Source organism: Tachysurus vachellii, chromosome 17, assembly GCF_030014155.1.
Source record: "Tachysurus vachellii isolate PV-2020 chromosome 17, HZAU_Pvac_v1, whole genome shotgun sequence".
NCBI lineage: Eukaryota > Metazoa > Chordata > Actinopteri > Siluriformes > Bagridae > Tachysurus > Tachysurus vachellii.
Window position 1 is genome coordinate 16,004,690 of NC_083476.1, and position 23,084 is coordinate 16,027,773.

The window sequence follows — 23,084 nt, forward strand, 5'->3', positions numbered from 1 at the left end:
TTGGACTTGTCTTATGCTTTTTTACACACACACACACACACACACACACACACACACACACACACACACACAGTCTCTAATAGTTCTGGTCATCAAATTGAGTGTTTTAATGAGGGAAAATCAAGTAAGCTTGTTGAGAAAAGGTAATATCAGATCATATGTGATCAACCTTTTGTTGAGAGGACAGGAGAAATTCCATAATGTTCTATTAATATTTTACATTTTTAAAGTTTTCAGTCCAAATATAAAGCAAATTAAAAAGTCCATTATATATACAGTATGTCAGTGTGTTCTTTACACTTAATAATGAGCCAATAGCTTGTTTAAATAAAAATTAAGCAAACACCATTCCAGTCAACCAATCATACAGTCATTCAACTGACTAACTAATAATCCGGTTAATATATTATTTAATCAATCAATCAATAAATTAATCAATCATTAAACTGACCAAACCAAAAACTCAACCATTCAATCAACAATCAACCAATCAATCAATCAATCAATCAATCAACCATCTTTATGAAACACAGCCGTCAGCTGTCTTTATTTTCCAACCCGGCTAACCAACAGTCACCATGATTACAATGTTTTGTGCAGATATTATTGCATACCAATGTAATCATGGAATTCAAAGTCAGATTTAAAAATCTACAAACAAAAATCAATCATTTATATGAGCTAGCAAACACATAGCAGTAATATATTAATAGGAGCAAGTAGCAAATTATTAGTGGTTATTCAATTTTAAAATTATAAAGGTTTAGTGTGTCGACTTTAGCATACATATTTTCTAGCATGCTAGGGGTCGCTCAGGTTCTAGTATATCTAAACAAACTTTCAGAACAATGGATGCTTCAGGAACACAGATTTAAGTATTGGATTTCTGCTTATTCTTCCCTGTGAATGTGCAGAAAACCACACCCTTTAAGTGCAGGGTATAAAATCAGTGTTAATACCACATGCAGACTCATTTCTGAAACTAATCCATTAAGCACTGATTCCAAACTGTCAGTAAAAATGGTATCCCAAGGACTCCAGATCCTGGGTGTTATGCTGTCTATGACTGGATGGCTGGGGACAATCATCACCTGCGCTCTGCCAATGTGGAGGGTGACGGCTTTCATTGGAGCAAACATTGTCACAGCGCAAGTCATCTGGGAGGGTTTATGGATGAACTGTGTGGTTCAGAGCACTGGACAAATGCAGTGTAAGGTCTACGACTCCCTGCTGGCCCTTCCTCAAGACCTTCAAGCAGCCAGAGCCATGGTCATCATCTCCATCATAGTGGGCATTTTTGGTGTGCTAATGGCTGTGATTGGAGGAAAGTGCACCAACTGCATGGAGGATGAATCAGCAAAAGCTAAAGCCTGTATTGTCTCTGGGGTGATCTTTCTCGTTGCTGCTTTCCTCATCCTCATTCCTGTCAGCTGGTCTGCCCAGACCCTCATCAGGGACTTCTACAACCCCCTTGTGTTAGAAGCCCAGCGTCGAGAGTTAGGAGCTTCTCTGTATATTGGCTGGGGATCTTCAGCTCTTCTGTTGCTGGGGGGAGGACTGCTTTGCTGGAATTGCCCCCCAAAGGAGAACCAGACATATACAGCAGCCAAATTTGCCCTTGCTAGATCATCCCCAGGGATGAATTATGTGTAAGCAGCATGGTGCATGTTTCCATGAGAACTATAAACAAAAGTGGATTCATCTACTGTGTTAACTATTTCTCCGGAAAGGCATGTATTCGATCACATATGTTTAACTATTACATGATTGTAGAAATGCTAATAATGACATGGATGCATGGATGAATAAATGAATATGAACAAATTCTGTACATGGAATAACACTGTTTTGAAAATCCTTTTCATTTAAGATTTTGCCATTAAAAGTCTGTGAAACAGAGTATTATGTGAGTCTTTAATAAGCACCTCTACTGAGATTGATTTAAAAATATTACATTATTTGACCTATTGTCAAGCATGTTTCCTTGCATTCACATTTTAAAAATATGAACACGATTTCTTATCCTAACTATAGTAAAATATAAAAGGAAGCATGAGCAAAAATCTATTGTCTTGGATGGACACAGAAAATTTTGGAACTTGTATGGTCTGAATCACTGCCACTGGTTAAAGAAATGTAGTATTATTATACAGAGCAGTATATATTACACAGTCCCTCTTAGATTCTGAGATTTTATGATCATAGAAATCAATGCAACATCAAACAGACAATATTAAAATAAAATATACAGAGGAGCCTGAACTTGTTTAAAATGCAGATTTGGGTTAAGACATGTGATGTCATCACAACAGGCATTCAGCCAAAACTCTTTTCAATTCACGTGCATCAAACATGAAGACAGTGGTTACATAGTGTAGTAGTCAAAAAGAAGAATCCTGTGCTTACGATTTTATCAAATCAAGCTTTTTTGCCCATAACAATCACAAAGAAACTCCATGAAATCCACCAACTGAGTCCTACTCTTATTACATTGTTCTTTACTGGGTTTAGGTCAAGGTAGGTGACTAAAAACGGGTATGGCATGCAAACAGGTTAAAGAATAGAATACAATACAACACTGTGCCCTGATCTGCCTGTGCATGCAATTGTGCTACATAACATGATATATTATTCACAGTAATGGCTGTTGGTAATGGGAATCAACTATACTGTTTGAAAATGCTATGAATTTAGTAGAGATTGATTATCCATATCCATAAAGATTTTCTAGTGTTTTAGTTATGGTTAAGGCAGTTTTTAAAGTTTAGAAATGGTAAAGCTGAACAAAGAGAAGCAATCTGTAAGCACAAAACAGCATTCAAATATCCATTAGATTATCCCAATTTTTTTGTAAACAATTCCACATTTTGTAGCACCACTTTTCTACAATACAGTTTTCTATAATCCCTGTGCTTATCTGGGACGGACTTCTCTGGATTATTTTAGACTTTTCCCACCTCCTAAAGCATGTCACAAAGTTGCCTGGCAACCCTAAACTGCTGCTAGGTTTGAATGAGTAGGTGAATGTGTGCAACCTCAAGCCTAGTGTTCCCAGGATAGACTCCAGATTAGTGTTAATTTCGTCACCTATTTTTAATTTAGTCTTAGTCTTAGTCTTGTGCCAAATGTCCTTGTTAGTTTTAGTCATATTTAGTCATTCACATATCTTTTTTTGTTAGTCAAGTTTTAGTCGACTAAAAGTCTCGTCATTTTAGTCTAGTTTTAGTCAAAATAAAGTCAAGGTATCTTAGTCAAGTTTTAGTCGATTAAAAGTCTTTTAATTTTAGTCTAGTTTTAGTCAAAATATTTGTCTTTTTTAAAAAAAACACATTATTACTTAGATTATTACTGATAAACATTTCAGTAAAAAAAGTGTTTCACATCTCAAACATTGGTTAAATGTCATAATTACCTGACAAAATACACAATGATTTTTGTTGAATGCAAATGTTAAACATGTCTGGTTTTCCATTTCTGATTTAGGAGACACATTCACAAATGATTAACCTGTTCTGAAGAGTATTTTATTTTAACCAACACAATTCAAAAGCTGGGGCCCAACAGACTCCGACTGACAACTTAAGTTACAAAGGTTTTTAAAACTGTTTTTGGTTGTCTTGTGTCATGTTCAAATCAGAAATAAAATAAATATACTCAGAAAAACTGCAAAGAATAGGCCTACTTTACTGTGGGCCTAAAATACAACCTATTTACAGTCCGCGAATCACATATCAGTGAGAAGTTGAGAACATTCGTTTAAACAGTGCATTCACTCGAACTTGACTGCACATCACATTTTTTACTTTATTGATACTGCTTTTAATCGTAATGCAAAGACCGGTCATCGGGACATAAGCTGTCATATACAATAAAAGAGCCTGCGCAGCGACAGGAAATATAATTTAACACAAAAAGCCTGCCTAGACGGTGGACTTGCGCTCAGGATTTTTTTATTTATTTATTTTTTGAGCGGCATGTGGACGAATTCTTTCTATGCACACACTAAACAGTGCAAAGCCACGAACTCGTTCTGAATATTTTAAAGGCGTAACAGCTGATGAAAAAACAGAGACAATTTTAGACAAAAATGAAGAGAGATTTTATCTTAGTTTTTATTTTATACAAAACATTTTCATCTCGTCTTTTTTCGTCAACAATAATGCATGTTAATTTAGTCTTAGTCAGCGTTTTTGGACAGTGGTGCAGTCTTGTCATCGTCTCGTCTTAGTCATGGAAAAAAAAGGTTGTTGACGAACATATTTCGTCTCGTCTCCAGATGCACAGTGACCTCGACCAGGATAAAGCAATTACTGAAGATGAATGAGTTTAAACATGAATTTTAAACAACTATGGTAGCTTATTTTTGCCTGCTACAGTTTAGATAGATAGATAGATAGATAGATAGATAGATAGATAGATAGATAGATCTTTGTAAATTATCTCTGTATTAGGCCAGATGCACCATTTTGTTTTAGGAGCATAGTCTTTGTTTATATAATTCAAGCCAAATGCTGGATGCATTTCAATCACAATTGCACTCCAGGGCATCAAAATGAATTATGGGTACTTGGTATATTTGCCATGTTTTATTATTCATCATGACACTAATTTATTCCATTGCTTTATGGTACATGTTACCATTTTTGGGCCTGGAGTATTTTCCTTTTCCCAGCACACCTAATGCAAACAATCAGATAAGTATCAGCTCTATCTTAGTTGAAATTGGTGTCCTAGAGCAGGGAAAAACGACAGAGAATACTACAGGACCAGGATTAAGAACCTATATCTAATGAGATTCTATTAGAATATTAGTAACTTTTATTATTTTAGGGATTGTTACCGACATAGCAAATCCTCCACACTGCGTAATGAATGTTCTTTCTTAAATGTTCTGCTTGCCGGTTTTAATTGGTGAGGGCTGAGTGCAGTCACGTGATACAATCAGGTGTAATGATTAGCACCGGTGCATGATTACCGTGACGCATACAAAAAGGGCACAGACAAACAACTCATCAAGCGTTAGAGGATCTTTGGAACTTGGGTAATCAGTGAAAAACGATGGCGACAGCAGGTCTGCAGGTTTTAGGGTTGACTCTGGCTCTCCTCGGTTTGCTCGGTGATATCGTTATCTGCGCTCTGCCTATGTGGAAAGTGACGGCCTTCATCGGGCAGAACATCGTGACCGCGCAGACCTTCTGGGAGGGCCTGTGGATGAACTGTGTGATGCAGAGCACAGGACAAATGCAATGCAAGGTTTATGACTCCATGCTGGCTCTACCCACGGACCTGCAGGCCGCGCGCGCGCTCGTCGTCATCTCCATCCTCCTGACACTGTTCGGGCTGCTGCTTGCGGTCGCTGGGGGAAAGTGCACGAACTGCATCGAGGACGAACCGACCAAGGCGCGGGTGTCTGTGGCTGCCGGCGTGTTCTTCCTGGCTAGTGGCGTTCTGTGCTTGATTCCTGTGTGCTGGTCTGCTCATACGGTCATCATGGACTTCTATAACCCTATGCTGGCGGACGCACAGAAGCGCGAGCTCGGCGCGTCCCTGTTCATCGGCTGGGGCGCTGCTGCTTTGCTGCTGCTCGGAGGCGCGCTCTTCTGCTGCCAGTGTCCCAAGAATGAATACCGAGGTTATTCAGCCAAATACACTGCGCCAAGGCCAAATGCTCCTAGTGCTGGCGGCAACTATGTGTAAAGAAGCTTTACTGTGGCTGGACTGTTAATGTGTCTTAAGTAACTAATTATTTTTTTTTTTAAACAATTTTACTTTAATTAAAGCTAATGGTTTTTATGCATTCTTTTTAGTCTCTTCTTGGGCTCTTAAAACTTATCTATACACCGTGCAAAAAAAGCTTAAAATCAAGTAATTGTTTCTAGTGTCGACTTTAGTTTGCTCACCCTTTTGTTTCATTGTACTATTGCTCTAAAGAAGCTTTAAGACCGAGGTGTAAAACTCAACTGCACGGGGGGCCAAAACTCAAAGCAGGCTTTAGCCGGACAGGATAAACATTTATTGAACACGCTAAAACTAAATGTTTGAACATGAATAAAACCCGGCATATTTAGTCCAGAATTTTTACTTTTCTGCAAAAGTAAACATAACGAACCAAAACATTCACTTTTCTTTGCTCTTGTACTTTTTTTTTTTTTTTTTTTATTTTTTTTTTTTTATTAAAAATAAAAAACTTTTTTGCTCTCCTGTCAAAATCATCCAAATTCAAAATATGAGCATTATACAAAAAACCTGGAAATATAAAATTTGTGCTTTTCAGCTAAAATCAAAACATGCAGTTTTCTTTGCTCTTATGCTATATTGTCAGAGCTGGATGCTTGGCATCATTTCTTGGCAACAAGTTCGTTTAGGTTTGGTGTAAGGTTGTGGAGATTCTCAGGATGGACTGCAGGTGTTCATCAGTGAGATGACTCCTGTGTGCTTTTGTTAATCTTCATCACTGAAAACAGCTTCTCACACACGTGCCATCTTGGATTAAATTCCTTAACTACAGCCACATTAGCACTTCAAATTGCTGGGCCGTTAATAACGATAATAGATCTATAATAATTTCGCAGGCCAGATATAATTGTACGCTGTGCTGATTGTGGCCTGTGGGCCTTGTGATTGACACCTATGCTTTAAGAGTATTCTCATAGACCAACGTGCAACTAATTTAACTCAATTCCTTTTCATAAGGGTTGTAATAAACCAACAACACACTTGATCAAGCAAGAATGTACATGGCATTTCCCGAAATAGTGTAGATTAGCAGTTAAATCTGTGGGTTGCTTGTAAAATATTTGTAATATTTACATTCCAGCCTGTCTGTTAATCCTGATTAAATTGAATTTCTTAAAGTAAGACCAGAAAATTTTGAAGAAATGTCTGGGTAAACTTTGCTAGTTTGGTTGCGTCTTGGCTTGTGCTAGCTGTCTGGGGTCAGAAAACACGTGTTTAATTTTTACCAATACTTTTCAAAATGAAATGAATAAAATTTAATGGTGGACAATTAACTGTTTAACAGCAAAATAATGGTTCATCAGCCTAAATTCTCTGGCTGGTGGATAAAAGTATATCTCCTATCCAAACCAGTACATTCTCATGTGGACTAATCTTTTGTCCCTACATTTCAAACGGTCATTGAAATCAAAATGTATGATGATGTGATGCTATTTCCACCTGATGGAGGTTTTTGAGAATTTTGCCCCACATATTGATTGTAACATTTTGCCTTTGGTGTTGCATGTATAGGTTTATATATGAAATGCCATGTTTGTTCAGCTTCTCTGTACAGATGCTTTACCATGTTAGCTATTCTAAGCCCTGGGAGAGACACAGCTATAAATAAATGCTTCTGTACTACAATCTCTATTTGTTTAATACATTTTCTTAAAAAATTGCTGTGCCCTCTTTGGGCTTTGTGCTTTTTGCTAACTGATCATCCATTTTAAGGTCACAGGAACACTAGAGAAGAATTATGATACCTGCCTTTGGGATGAACAATGAAGTCTTTTCATTCAGTTCTACTCCCAGCCTGTCCAAACTGCTTGTGTTCTCTTTTTTATAGTGTATACTTGTTTGCCCTTTCACTCTCTCTCTCTGTCTCTCTCTCTCTCTCTCTCTCTCTCTCTCTCTCTTACTCTCTCTCTCTCTCTCTCCCTCTCTCTCTCTCTCTCTCTCTCTCACTCTCTCTTACTCTCTCTCTCTGTCTCTCTCTCTCACTCACTCACTATCTCTCTCTCTCTCTCTCTCTCTCTCACTCTCACTCTCTCTCTCTCTCTCTCTCTCTCTCTCTCTCTCTCACTCTCTCGCCTGCCCCCCCCCCCCCCGTGCTTGCTCTCTTTCTTTCGAAAACAAGCTTACAATAAAGAATCAAGTCAAGCAGGAAACTAAAGTCCTGATAAACATAAACTCCACCCCTTCCTTCCTGCCAGTCTTTTCCAAAGCGAATCGTTCTCACTGCGGCATACTTTCATACTTTTTAACTTGTGTTGAATTTTTTTGTAAAAACTAAAGGCGTAGGCTGATATATTTGTCAGAGATGGGACGGCAACTCTTGGCAGTCTTTCTGGCATTGCTGGGATTCCTGGGTACCATCCTGATAGCTGCTCTGCCGATGTGGAAGATGTCGGCCTTCGTGGGAGCCAACATTGTGACTGCACAGATTATATGGGAAGGCTTGTGGATGGCCTGCGTGCTCCAGAGCACTGGACACTTGCAGTGCAAGGCATATGACTCTATGTTGGCTCTACCTCAATACGTCCAGGGCACTAGGGCCTTGATCTGCTTCTCCCTTGCTACTGCCGTTGTCGCCATTGGCTTAATGGTTGTCGGTGCCACATGTACCAACTTCTTTCGTGATGAATTGAATAAGAAAGCCCGGATTGGTATTGTAGCTGGGGTGGTCTACATCATTGCAGGGATCCTGTGTTTGATCGCTGTTAGCTGGTCAGCATATATCATCATCCAGAGCTTCTACAATCCTCAGATCATCGCAGCAGGAAAGGGAGAGTTGGCGGCCTGCATCTATATTGGATGGGTAGCTGGATTCCTCCTAGTTTTGGGTGGTGGACTATTTATCAGCACATACACCAACAGCTGCTGAGCTTTTGGAACAGACACATTTCAAATTTAACTCCATGAAGAATGAAAGAACTTTCATTTCACAGACTAGTTTAACAAAAGTTCTGATAAATCTAAAGCCTTAATCAAAAGAATTTAGTGTTTTACCTGTTTATAGAAATCTATCACCACGAACTGAACCAACTAATATAATAATGGACACATACTAAGACTTTACCTTCTATACTATACAATGATTCATGTTTATAATGCACTTTTTCCTGGTGGTTAATGTAAGGCAGGGCAAATTCTAAAACTTTATAAAGACATTTCAGCTGGTTTAATTTCAGATTAAATGACAAAAAAGCTCTACATAGAAGCCTTTTTGTTAGTGAAACACTCTTTAAGGATTCCCACAGGGGGACAACTGAAGAACCAAGTTCTCCATTTGGGGTTTACATTTTTTCTATGAATGCATGTCTTTTAATGTGGAGTATAATTACAAATTGAGTTAACAAGTTTTAATAACACTTTGTGATATTTAATAAATTCTCATCACATTTTTACACTTAAAATTGTGTTGAAATATTGACAGTGCATTAAAGCTTGCTTCATCTAACCTCCACAAAATCTCAGACTATACCTTTAAGGGCCTTGTTCATATATCACATATTGTCTGTATAGTGGGTGCAATGACTCTGGGGAGACAAGGATGCATCAATAGTATTTTTATCAACTGACTATTAGTGCAAGTTTGTGTTTTGAATATGGAAAGGACATTATATACTTCAATGCTTACAGGACAGAATTATTTCTTCTGGAACTACTCTTCATGGTCTTTCATGTTCACACATGCACCAGTGAAAGTACTTATATAGATATAGACAGTAGCTCATATAGATATTGTTGTTATATAGTATTATTAAGATTAGGATATTAAGATTTAAGATTTTTTCAATAATGTTGGGGTGGTGTTACACAGAGAATGATAATGATACTTCCATCCAACATAGTGCTTTGTGGGCACCACCATCATCTATGTTTAATTATGCTGAACGATGTCAGCTTTCACTGGAGCCAACATTGTGAGTTTCCAGGTAATTTGGTAATAAGGTAATAAAGCTTATCAATGGATTCCACCCTTCTTATTCTTGTACATTAGGCAGTTCCCCTACATTAGGCAGCTCGATAATGATTGTTGCCTTTTTGTTGGGGTTTTGGAACTATCCTGACTATCGTCAGAGGCAAGAGCATTAGTTTTGTAAAGGGTGAGAGTGATAAGGCTAAGATCCCTAGTGGGACCATCTTCATCATCATCACAGGTATTCTTGTTTTCATTCCACTGTACTGGACCACAAACTCTAATGTCAGGTTCTTTTAAAACCCTGTTATTATGGATGCCCAAAAGAAGGAACTGCGACATTGTTATCATCACTGGTATACTATTGATATGTTAAATCTGAAGGTGTGGATTAAGTTTGAGGCTGTACTTTAAATGAGAGGGTTAAATTAAAGCATTAGTTTATTATCTTAAAATGGATAAGCTATATTATCTAGTCTAATATTTGTAGTAGGTAAGAAAGAGGTGTGTATTAATAGGATGAAGTTTTTTCTAAATAGTCATTTTATTTTACATCTGTAGAAAGAGTGTTGTGTCTTCGTAAAGATGCCAGCAGGTTTTCTGTCCTAAGCAATTTTCCAGATCAGAGGCCTTTAATCTTCTGGTTTGTCTGTTTTTTGTCTCATTTGTCTTCAAGAGAGAGAAAAGGGAGTCAGGTGACAAAACAACTGTTTATAACTACTATATCATAAGTTATAATAGGAAGTATTTTTGTCTAGGTTGAAGTTCCATAACATTTATTGTAAATACAAATGGTAAAAAAAAAGACATATTATCATCACCAAGTTGCTGTTGTTGGTGGCAAGCTGACTTAGAGGAACCTTTGGGGATGGAGTGGTGTCCGTAATGTATGTATGTTCTTCTTGTGGTTTGGAAATCTATTCCTGGTACTCTGGTTCCTCTGGTATTTATATAATTATTTGTTTGAATCGTTAAAGGTGTTATGTAAAATGGGAAAATGTGGTGTGGCATTTTGGGGCACTGCTTTCATATACATACTACCACAGGGCTCTTAAGACAGGCAAGAGTGACATCTACATCTTTGATAGCCTCCCAAATTAGTTCAATCCAGTCACCTTTGAAAAAAGGAACCAGGGGCCTCTATTACTGAGATGTTTTCTGGCACCATCTCAGGGCCCCCAGTTTGAGAACCACTGGCCTAGACTACAGTTACAGACACTCATGAAAATCTGATGCTGATTATCTGGGAAACATCTCTAACAGCAGTCAAAATGTCATTGTGTCAAACAAGGAGATCATGACTTACTCTGTGCTCAAAGTGATGCTCGCAGCTCCAGTGGTTTTCTCTGTGGGTGAACGAGGATGGTGCTGAACAATTCCAGAATTTTTATTTTTTTTTTCATTGGTTGTTGCGTTAAATCTTACCTATATACAATAGTGCTATTTTCTGATTGGCTATTGTGTAGCCTCTTTTTTTGATTGGCTGATAAGTGTCAGGCTCGACTAAGAACTCCAGGGAAGACACGCTTGATTCCTGCCCGGTTCCATAGAGACAGCGATGCAGACAGATACATTTTGGGTGCTGCGGCATATTAAATATATGATAAATAGTACGTTTTTCTGCGTGAGAAATACAATGTGTGGCGGGAGCGTGACAAAAGACCAAAATGCGTGACTGTCACGCTCAATGCGTGACACTTGACAGCCCTGCTACCACTGCCATGCTAGAAAAAATATAGCTAAGCTACAGTAGCATTTGAGCTAGCTAAGCTATCTTACATATTTTGATGTATAACTATTTTTCCAGTTTTGTGTATGATATATATTTACTGGATATACAATGCAAGAGACATTTACGAATTCCTGCACTCACAAACACATGCTGCAACTTCAGTTTATCCTGTTATTGACACAAACCAAAGACATGAACAGAAATTTAACATCTTCTTTACCCTACATCAATGCTGGTAAGCTGGAGATAACTTATCTGAACCAAGACAAGTTTCAGTGAACACGTCAGCCCAGAAGTGCGTCCTATAATCAGGTTGTGAAGATAAACTCTATAAAGATGATGTTTGCACAAGTGAATGTGCTCTTACTGTTGCATGGCATAGCAGGGATCAAGTTTGACTGGAAAGGTAAAAAACTAGTTTCGAGCAAATGGTCATGTCATAACAAACACTCCTCCCTATTCAAAAAAGTGTACGGTCAATGAAAAACTGAGTCAGACAACACATACACTCATAGAGGGACAGACAAAGTTATTCCTCCTCTTAAAGGATATACAGCAAAATGGTATCCCAGAAATGTCAAATCCTGGGCCTCATTCTGGCACTGATTGGCTTCGTGGGCACCATAGTCATCTGTGGTTTACCAGCCTGGAAGATGTCGGCTTTCATCGGAGCCAATATCGTGACGTTCCAGGTCTACTGGGAAGGCTTATGGATGGATTGCGTGGTTCAAACCACAGGCCAGATGCAGTGCAAGGTCTATGACTCCATGCTTATTCTTCCTGTACATCTGCAGGCAGCTCGAGCCTTGATCATTGTTGCGCTTGTTGTTGGAATCCTTGGAATTATCGTAACCATCATAGGAGGCAAATGCACCAGTTTTGTACAGGATGAAAGTGCTAAGGCTAGGATTGCCATCGCTAGTGGGATCATCTTCATCATCACAGGGATTCTCGTTCTCATTCCAGTGTGCTGGACCATAAACGCTGTTGTCAGAGAATTTTACAACCCCTCCATTATAGATGGCCTAAAGAAGGAACTGGGACCTTGTCTTTATATCGGTTTTGGAAGTGCTGCACTGCTCATCGCAGGAGGAGCCGTCCTCTGTAGCTCATGTCCACCAAAGGATGATACTCCCTATCATGTGAAATACTCTCCAGCCAAGTCTACAATGAGCAGCAACAAGGTTTATGTATAAGAAGAACACACATTTGGTTTTCGGGTCACTTTAGAGGACTGGTAAAATGATGGGGCAACTGAATCAAGAAACTTCTTAGCACTATACAGTGTGTGTTAGTGGTTATCAGTGCTGCTATCAGTAGTAAGTGCATCAGAAGAAATGTAGCTATAAGCTTGTGATTACAGTAAAATATAAAATGTCATCAAGTAACATTATGGGCTTTTTGCTGACTAACAACAAATCTTATCAAACATAAAAAATCTTAAATTGTGATCACTGCCATATAATCTATTTTGTAGAATTTCATAAGCAATAAGGCTATATGCATAACTTTTATGTATTATATGTACATGCTTATTTATATGGCAACTTTCGAAAATTACTGAATTACTGCTTAGTCTCCGAAGGTCAGACTGACTTTAATGAAGGAACTGGGACCTTGTCTTTATATCGGTTTTGGAAGTGCTGCACTGCTCATTGCAGGAGGAGCCGTCCTCTGTAGCTCATGTCCACCAAAGGATGACACTCCCTATCATGTGAAATACTCTCCAGCCAAGTCTACAATGAGCAGCAACAAAGTTTATGTAGAAGACGGACACATGTTTGGTTTTACATTAGGTTCACTTTAGGGGACTGGTAAAATGATAGGGTAACTGATTCAAGGTTACTTCTTAACACTGTCCTGTGTCATTCAATTTAAAGAAAATAATTATAAAACACACGGTATAATAATATTTATAATTCAGTAATAATATTTAATTTTAATACTTTTGGATTTCTTTATTTGTTAATGATGCTACTTTGTGCACTTTGGGTTTCCTCTGTGTTCTCCGGTTTAAGATTCAAGAAGACTTCTTTAATGAATCTTGTGTAATTGATGCTAAAATCATAATTGTAAAAAATTATGAATTTGAAGCAAACTCGTCAGATGTTTAAGACACAAATAAAACTTCTGTATTTTAACAAAGTATTGTAAAAAGGCTGTTTTGGTAAGTGGGAATAAATAAATCATTACTAAAGGCAAAGACATTACCAATGGAAATGTGTAATAAGCATTGTGGTAAATTATATATTAAGTTTTTATTTATTATAATGTTTATCTTGTTATTGCTAATTATTGTTTTGTCCTTTGTATATTAGTTGCAGGTAGACGTTGGTGCAAAAACCTGTGCCAAATCAAATATGCGGATTAGATGATCCACTGCGGTGACCCCATACACAGAGCATCTAATTTACTCCATCCACTTTATAAGAAACCTGCATGTTCATGCACGTATCCAATCAGCTAATAAAATGGCAGCAGTACAAAGTATAAAGCAATGCATATACGGGCCAGGATATTCAGTGAATGCACACATCACATCAGAATGGGGTGAAATGTGATCAGTAAAAGTGATCTTACTGTATTTTATTTGATTATTGATGGTTGTTGGTGTCAAAAGGGCTGGTTTGAGTATTTCAGAAACTCTTAATATACTTCCTAATATAGTGGGATTATTACACAAAGCAGTCTATAGTATTTACTCTGAATGGCACTAAAAAAACATCCACTGAGCTCTAGTTCTATGGTGAGAGAGATCAAAGGAAAATGGACCAACTGGTTTGAGAAGACAGGAAGCCAACAGTTACTAAAATAAACACACTTTACAACCATGACATGCAGAAAAGCATCAGAGAATACAGAACATGTTGAATCTTAAGGTGGATGGGCTACTACAGCAGCAGATCACAGGGAGTTTCAATTATAACAACCAATAATACTAATATTGGAATAAAGCAGGCTTTTGGTTCAACACCCTTCTCCAGTGTGACTTACAATTATAGCATTATTTAACCGAGCAGTTGATGGTCAAGAGCTATGCTTAAGGGCTCAGCAGAGGCAGCTTGGGTGTGCTGGGGTTCGAACTCATAATCTAAAAGTTACCCCTACACATCTACATACAATATAAGCTTTATGTGTGAATGGAAATGAAGGAGTTTTTCATGTGTGGATTTTAAAAAAAAAACTCATTTTATATACTGAATTGTAAGAATAATCCCTATGTTCAGCAACATATGTGGAAATTCCTCTTGGAATGACTGGGATTCTATATCAAAAGCCCAATGTCTTAAGCACACCACAGATCTAAACTACATTACTGTAGTCTTCTGTCACTTTGAACCTGTCTGGACATTCTGCTCTGATCTCTCTAATTAATAAGGCATTTCAACTCATTGACTTGCTTCTCACTGGAGGTATTTTCATTTTTTTCATTATTACTTATGAACTGGGGGCACGGTGGCTTAGTGGTTAGCATGTTCGCCTCACGCCTCCAGGGTTGGGGGTTCAATTCCCACCTCCGCCTTGTGTGTGTGGAGTTTGCATGTTCTCCCCGTGCCTCGGGGGTTTCCTCCGGGTACTCCGGTTTCCTCCCCCGGTCCAAAGACATGCATGGTAGGTTGATTGGCATCTCTGGAAAATTGTCCGTAGTGTGTGATTGTGTGAGTGAATGAGAGTGTGTGTGTGCCCTGCGATGGGTTGGCACTCCGTCCAGGGTGTATCCTGCCTTGATGCCCGATGACGCCTGAGATAGGCACAGGCTCCCTGTGACCCGAGGTAGTTCGGATAAGCGGTAGAAAATGAGTGAGAGAGTGAGTACTTATGAACTCCAGACATTGTTGTATGTGAAAATCCCAGATGATAAGTAGTTTCTGAAATACTCAAATCAGCTCATCTGACACCAACAACCATGCCATGATCAATGAGATCACACTTTTCCTCCATTCTGATGTTTGATAAACACTCCCTATTTCATCACAAGTTCTTTAAGGGAGAAGGCACAACAGGCTTATATTAAAAGGCTTATATTTTAGGTAGGTATCTAGACATCTGTGGAGGAAAGACATTTTTTTTTCCTATTAAAACAATCTGCATACAAAGAGCAAGGCACAGCCAAGAAGCGTTTCGTCCATTTAACTGTTCATTTCTGTGCCTTTCATTAACACAAGTGGTGGTAAGTGGTGATCTCATCTGAACAAGGATAGGTTTTAGTGATCGCATCTAATATTCAGGTCAGCTATCCTCAGACCTGCATCCTTTAGTCAGTTTGTGAAAATTGACTCTGTGAACATACTGTAATGCATCACTGAAATCCTACTTTCTTGGGTGGCATTTCAGGAATCAAGTCTGACGGGAAAAGCACAAAACTGGTTTCACGCAGTCATAGCAAAAGTCCATGTCAAGCAAACACTCCCCCTGTTCACTAAAATAAACCGTCAGCTAAGTACAGACTCAGATTTGGCATACACTCACAGAGGGACAGACAAAGTTATTCCTCCTCTTAAAGGATATACAGCAAAATGGTATCCCAGAAATGTCAAATCCTGGGCCTCATTCTGGCACTGATTGGCTTCGTGGGCACCATAGTCATCTGTGGTTTACCAGCCTGGAAGATGTCGGCTTTCATCGGAGCCAATATCGTGACGTTCCAGGTCTACTGGGAAGGCTTATGGATGGATTGCGTGGTTCAAACCACAGGCCAGATGCAGTGCAAGGTCTATGACTCCATGCTTATTCTTCCTGTACATCTGCAGGCAGCTCGAGCCTTGATCATTGTTGCGCTTGTTGTTGGAATCCTTGGAATTATCGTAACCATCATCGGAGGCAAATGCACCAGTTTTGTACAGGATGAAAGTGCTAAGGCTAGGATTGCCATCGCTAGTGGGATCATCTTCATCATCACAGGGATTCTCGTTCTCATTCCAGTGTGCTGGACCATAAACGCTGTTGTCAGAGAATTTTACAACCCCTCCATTATAGATGGCCTAAAGAAGGAACTGGGACCTTGTCTTTATATTGGTTTTGGAAGTGCTGCACTGCTCATTGCAGGAGGAGCCGTCCTCTGTGGCTCATGTCCACCAAAGGATGATACTCCCTATCATGTGAAATACTCTCCAGCCAAGTCTACAATGAGCAGCAACAAGGTTTATGTATAAGAAGAACACACATTTGGTTTTCGGGTCACTTTAGAGGACTGGTAAAATGATGGGGCAACTGAATCAAGAAACTTCTTAGCACTATACAGTGTGTGTTAGTGGTTATCAGTGCTGCTATCAGTAGTAAGTGCATCAGAAGAAATGTAGCTATAAGCTTGTGATTACAGTAAAATATAAAATGTCATCAAGTAACATTATGGGCTTTTTGCTGACTAACAACAAATCTTATTAAACATAAAAATCTTAAATTGTGATCACTGCCATATAATCTATTTTGTAGAATTTCATAAGCAATAAGGCGATATGCATAACTTTTATGTATTATATGTACATGCTTATTTATATGGCAACTTTCGAAAATTACTGAATTACTGCTTAGTCTCCGAAGGTCAGACTGACTTTAATGCTATAATCTTCTATATGTTTCACACTATGTTTCTTTTGTCAAACCCAAACCCATTTAGCAGTGATAATGTTTATGATTTGCATTTGCTGAAGGAATCAGACTTCTTTATTTATCTGAATAACATATTACAACTAACTTTGGAAGTATCAAGGCTGCTTTTTGTCACTTGGAATTACTAACTCATTACATTATTATAGAGTTATCATTAGAGAGTTGTACATTCCTGATGACAAATAAAAAACAATTGCTTCCATATGATGTTGGTGGTTTTCTTTTATTATAATTTTATTTATTTTAGTGTTAAGAGTAAGTATGGCTTTTTACTTTGCATGTCAGTTGTTCACAAACAAGAAGATAACATTTGTCCTGTCACTTGTAAAATATTTCCACCACCCAAAAGGTGGGATGAAGCTCGAAAGCCGCCGTGTACAAATACTTTTTTCAAGGATTGGCAAAGAGCTCATTCCCTCTTTATGCAGGTGACAGGAAACCTGAGACACTTTTTAGCCAATAGGAGTGTTTGTTTTTAGTGTTTCCAACTCTTAGTGATTAAAGAAAGCTTGTGGTCATTTTTGTTATTGTTAAACTATCAACAATTATTAAAATGAACTAAAACTAAATAACAATTACATAATACTATCATAATATTCATAAATTCTAATAACCTAAATTTAATTTAACAGACAACTCGTGTCTAGCTTGCTCATTGTTGATAAATATAAGTACATTTTTATATTACTTTAAAGTTGTTTTGAGACAATTGTGATTTTTTGAAATGTTGAAAAGCTATACAATGAACTAGATCACCAGATCATTTAACAGGCTAATTTGCATATTCGTTGAAATATCAAGCTTATATCAATTCGAAATACAGTGCATGAAGAAGCAGGGGTGGCTCATCCTGCCCCAACATTTACTGTATATCAGCCATTCAACAGATGTTCATATCCATATATTCAGTCACGTTAAAATTCTAATTAACTAATATGTTTATAAAATGTTGCTGTTTCACATACATAAGCCCATTGTTACCTGATATGGAACCTCATATTTTGTTTAATTATAGAAATTCGGAACTAAATCTTTCCAGTTTCTGAAAATAACGTTTAAGGGCATAGTGTATCTAAATTTTTCAATACCTGATCTTTTTAGGCTAGTTCCAGGTCTTTTGTGTGGTTTTTGGAATGTACATGGGGTGCAAATGTTTCTGAAACCCGACAACCCTGGTTACAGACACACCTGCTGCATTGAACACATTTGAACAAAGGTATGTCTAAAGCCTAAAAGCAAAAGGAGTTGCTGGACTGTATATTGTTGACTCTCAACAGTCCATTGAGGGTTACTCTAAAAATTCACTAGATCATAACCTGTAGCATAGATCAAGTTTGATAACTTCAGTTAAACATATATAGAATAAAGTGTAAAGAAAAAACAAAGAACAAAGAAGTTCTGTAAAGCAGATTGGGCAAAAAATGCTGATCAGTGGCTCATCATTAAAATCAATGGTGATCAGTGATTGGTCATTGCATAAAATGGTTGTCAGTGACTTGGCAATGGATAGAATAGTTGTCAGTGATTGGCCACTGGACAGAATGGTGATTAGTGATTGGTCATTTGATAGAATGGTGATCAGTGATTGGTTATTGGATAAAATGGTGATCAGTCATTGGTTATTTGATACAATGTTAAAAATCAGTTACCATAATAGAGCAATTTTATATTTTATATTTAATATTAATGTCAATATGCCGAATCTTCTCGCAAATCTTTCTCCGTACTCCGTACCATTGGCAGGGCATAGAATGAACCAATTCTTTTTAATGTGGCAGCAATGAATCTACATGTTTGTCTGTACGTAAGCATTATGTTGTATGTAGATGTACACTTAATATGAATAAAAAGGATTTTGCTCATAAAAAACAATAAGAAGTGTGTGTTCAAGACACAGAGAAATGTAATTATCCAGGATTGTAAACTGCTTTTTTCACTTGTATGGGTTGGAAATGTCCTGAAATATGACCAAAGCAGGTTCTGGACAAAGAAAAAAAAAGCTGGATTTGTGTTTACAGGTGGCTCAAATTAATACTGTTGTCCTTGAATGAACAGAGAATCTGGTTTGGCTAGTAGCATGTAGGTTTAGAATTATATAGGGATGGACTGCTCAGGAGTACACACCTCCTCTCTTATTCTCATCTACTTTAGTTTGGTGTACAGTAAGTGTATGAGCTAGTTCTTATGTGGATACTTTGCTGGCGATAGGAAAGGTATCTGAGAGAGAGAGAGAGAGAGAGAGAGAGAGAGAGTACAAAGACTCTATAGAAAAGAGGATTTTAAATCAAAGTTTTAGTTAACTGCACTTTCGGCCAGACGACCAGAGTAAAATGGCATCACAGGGAATACATTTGTTGGGCAGTGGTCTCGCCCTGCTTGGTTGGGTGGGCATCCTACTCTCTTGCATCATACCAATGTGGCGTGTGACTAGCTTCGTGGGTGCAACTATTGTTACCTCTGAGATCATATGGGAAGGCATCTGGATGTCTTGTGTTGTACAGAGTACTGGTCAAATGCAATGTGACCCTTATGACTCGATGCTGGCGCTCAGCTCTGATCTAAAGGCAGCTCAGGTCCTCACTGTAGGATCGCTCCTGACTGGCTCCCTTGGTCTCATACTAGCCTTCATTGGGGGAAAATGCACTCACTTTATGGACTACAGTAGTGGAGCTGCAAAAGGTAGAGTTGCCACTGCTGCTGGTGTGGCACTGATCATTAGTGCCCTGCTCTGTCTGATTCCTGTGACATGGGCTACTGTTGTTGTGGTCCAGATCTTTTACAACCCGCAAGTAATTGATGCCCAGCGCAGAGAGATTGGCTCATCTATTTACATTGGCTGGGGTGCTTCCGCTCTTCTGTTAATGGGTGGTGGTATGTTCTGTAGCACTTCCTGTTCCCAGAAGGCAGAAGACAATGGTTCTTCAAGCAACTACAAGGTTGTTTGTTCATCTGGAGTTGAATCTAACATACAGCGGGTCCAGGTCCACAGTCCAATCCAGAATAGCAAGATTCAGGCGAGGTCTGAGAGCAGTGATGGAGCTCCGTGCAATCATCAGCAGCACAAAACAACCTCTGAAGGATCCATGAAAAAGACATTGTCTCCAAAATCAGAAAAGCCCATGATAGAGTCTGAGCGAAGTGATAGGCCATCTACAAAGTCCCAGCTCCAACATACAGGTTCTGAACACAGCCTGGGATCTTCTGATAGTGAGGCTGTTTCCGCAGGTCCCGAGAAGACCTACATCTGAGCTGGAAAGACCCTGCAACACCATTTTTCTATGCACCATATACATATTTGGATTGAAACTGGGATTTAGATGAAGAAATTATCACAAAATTTAATATTTAAAGCATTGTGTATTGACTTGCACCATAGTTTCACTGGCCTTCACTATTACCTCAGGGTGTATGGAGGTTTCCTATAGTTGATACGTCATTAATTATCTTCTACATTTGTGAACAAGATAGATACTAAAGCAATGACATATACACATTCAATTCTGCTTAGCTTCTTAAGTTGAACTGACAACTAGAGAGACTTTTTAGTTAAAATGTGTTATTTATATAATGCAAATATTAAATGTCAAGTAACAGGTCTTAAAAAAGAGGGCTCTATTATACACTGTCTAGACTTAACAGAATGGTGATAAATGGAAATAATTAATGTTGGAAAAATAATGAAGAAGATTTATCTACATACAATTTGGGAATGTCGTTTAATTCACCCTTTTTGACATAAAATTCCGAGTCCTTGGGCTCTAATTTACATGTGGAACCACAACTATGCTTTCTTATAGAGTCACTGGTACTCAACATAGCAAAAAATGAATTAACCCTAATTAAGTTTGTTTGTGTGACAGCTGCAAGGATAATTTTACACAAATGAAAATGCCCCCAAACCCCAGATCTAATTGATTATTGAATTTTATTGATGGGATGAATGAAATTGCGTCGTATGAGAGCATTGTAGAGATTGTATAATGAAGAAATCTTTGGCAGCATATAAAAATGGTGTGAATGAACAGGACTGCTCAACAATTTGATTTCTTATGATCTTGTTTTGATTCATGAAGGTGACTAGTGGCTGGATATATAATTTACTGTAAAAGTGAACACTGAATACTGTGGTGTGCTATAATTTTACTGTTGAACAATTAAAGGAGTTGAAAATAGAGGGATTATCCAGGGTTAATCATAAATAATCGTGATGTGAAGCAGAAAGGTTCAATTTTATCAGGTTGTTTGAAAGATTAGCTATAAACCCTTAATAGGATTTACATGTAATGGAAAAGATGACACTTCACGCATTTGTGATAACATCCTCCATTGATCTGTACAATGATTTTGATATGTTTCTTGAAATTAGCAATGTGTACATATTTGATTAGAATTGTATTTGATGTATTCAATCAGGAAAAAGTATGTAATTCATTCATTCAATTTAGTTTTATTACACACACATTCAGAGATATTTTAGACCTAGAAAAGAGACTTTTGTTTAAACATCAAGAAGCACAAATTGCTGGTGTTTTCATAGCATAATTCCAAATAAATCCATCTATACCAGGTGTGTCTGAGGTTAACATTTGGTCGAAAACAGAATCCCCCTTTTGTTTACGCCCTTTTGCTTTGCCCATTCATCGTGGGTCTCTGGAGTGAAAGAGTTCCAGGCCAAACTGGTTTAACAGAAAGTCAGCTCCCGGAAGTCGTTTACATTTTATGAGGTCTCACAACATTCAAAATACATACAAATAGTTTCACTGCATACACCGTGGTGTTCTGTAATAGTGTGTGTTCCAAAAGGCACAGTTCATTTGCTCTGAGTCACAATAATGTATAAAGATATTCACTTGTTTGCCATGTGCAAATAAACTTCAATCTCATTATTTTTATTTTGTATTTCAGTATCACAGCTCTGTGGAATTAAATTATTTCACTGCATTCGTGTTGCCCTGTGTTGGTATCTAAACTGTTCTAGTGTGCTGGAATGAGTGCGTATAAAATATTAAATATGACAAATATGAATTTATCAAATTTTAAAATCTGGTCTACTTTTCTTTTGTAAGGAAAACATTTTTTAAACATTTTCAAGTGAAAATGAGGACAATGTAATGAGTTAGAGGATGGCTTTGGTTTCTCAATATATAATCTCGTCCAGATATAGACAAATGAGCTTCAGTTCAAATCAATTTGATTTTATTTGTATAATGCTTTTATGAGTAAACATTGTCACAAAGCAGTTTTATAGAAATATATAACTTCAGAATATAATTGTGACAGTTTATATGTACTCCAAAGGAGCAAGCCACGCGAATGAAGCGAGAAAAGCTTCCTTAAAGTATCAAACGTTCATCTTTGTATAATTGATCTATTCCATCTTTATATCTAAATAGAAATACATAGTACAGGTATAACATGGGATTGAAGAAACAGCAATTAATTGTGTAGTAAGGCTGCCATCTAGTGATAGATGATAAAAAGAAATCTATCTTCTAGTATGATCAGATTAATATGAAGACTAATAAATAGATGTTGGTAGAATGAATAACATCTTGAACCAGTTCTCTTTGATTTTGCTAATCCTTTCCTCTCTCTCTCTCTCTCTCTCTCTCTCTCTCTCTCTCTCTCTCTCTCTCTCTCTCTCTCTCACCAACCTTGGGGTAACCATGGACAACCAAACTGTCCTTTTCCTCTAACAGTTCTGATCAACAGTCCTCGCACACTAGCAACATCAGATTTGTCCATTTCTATCCCAACAGGCCACTCAAGTGCTTGTTTAGACTCTTCTTATTTCAGTCTCTGTAAATGAAAAGTTCCTATACAATTACCGAATTTGGCAGACATCCTTACCCAGAGAATCGTACATTTTAATCTCATTTTATATAACTGAGCAATTGAGGGTTAAGGGCTGGTAGCTTAGTGGACCTGAGGTTTGAACTCACAACCTTCCATTTGGCAGACCAGTACCTTAAACACTAGACTACCACATATTCACAGCTGACAACAATTTAGAAAATGTTCCATAAAATTTAGATTTAAAATTGTAGCTCTAACGACTCTCTGAGCTGCTGTTACAGAAACCTATTCAACACCTTATGACCA

The 23,084-nt window shown here is 37.9% G+C and overlaps 4 protein-coding genes across 4 annotated transcripts; all 4 read left to right on the forward strand.

The window, feature by feature from the left end:
* Positions 1-984: 984 nt before the first annotated feature.
* LOC132859744 (claudin-like protein ZF-A89) lies at positions 985-5,797 on the forward strand. Its single transcript, XM_060890639.1, has 2 exons — positions 985-1,519; positions 5,072-5,797. The coding sequence occupies exons 1-2, from the start codon at positions 1,021-1,023 to the stop codon at positions 5,695-5,697; spliced, it is 1,125 nt and encodes a 374-aa protein (XP_060746622.1). The 5' UTR covers positions 985-1,020; the 3' UTR covers positions 5,698-5,797.
* Positions 5,798-7,949: 2,152 nt separating this feature from the next.
* On the forward strand, positions 7,950-9,134 carry cldn28 (claudin 28). The gene has a single exon (XM_060891414.1). The coding sequence runs from the start codon at positions 8,039-8,041 to the stop codon at positions 8,600-8,602; it is 564 nt and encodes a 187-aa protein (XP_060747397.1). The 5' UTR covers positions 7,950-8,038; the 3' UTR covers positions 8,603-9,134.
* A 2,744-nt stretch (positions 9,135-11,878) lies between these two features.
* LOC132860125 (claudin-4-like) lies at positions 11,879-13,579 on the forward strand. Its single transcript, XM_060891208.1, has one exon. The coding sequence runs from the start codon at positions 11,933-11,935 to the stop codon at positions 12,566-12,568; it is 636 nt and encodes a 211-aa protein (XP_060747191.1). The 5' UTR covers positions 11,879-11,932; the 3' UTR covers positions 12,569-13,579.
* Positions 13,580-15,644: 2,065 nt separating this feature from the next.
* Positions 15,645-20,230, forward strand: LOC132859916 (uncharacterized). Its single transcript, XM_060890892.1, has 2 exons — positions 15,645-16,376; positions 19,299-20,230. The coding sequence occupies exons 1-2, from the start codon at positions 15,890-15,892 to the stop codon at positions 20,228-20,230; spliced, it is 1,419 nt and encodes a 472-aa protein (XP_060746875.1). The 5' UTR covers positions 15,645-15,889.
* Positions 20,231-23,084: the final 2,854 nt, after the last annotated feature.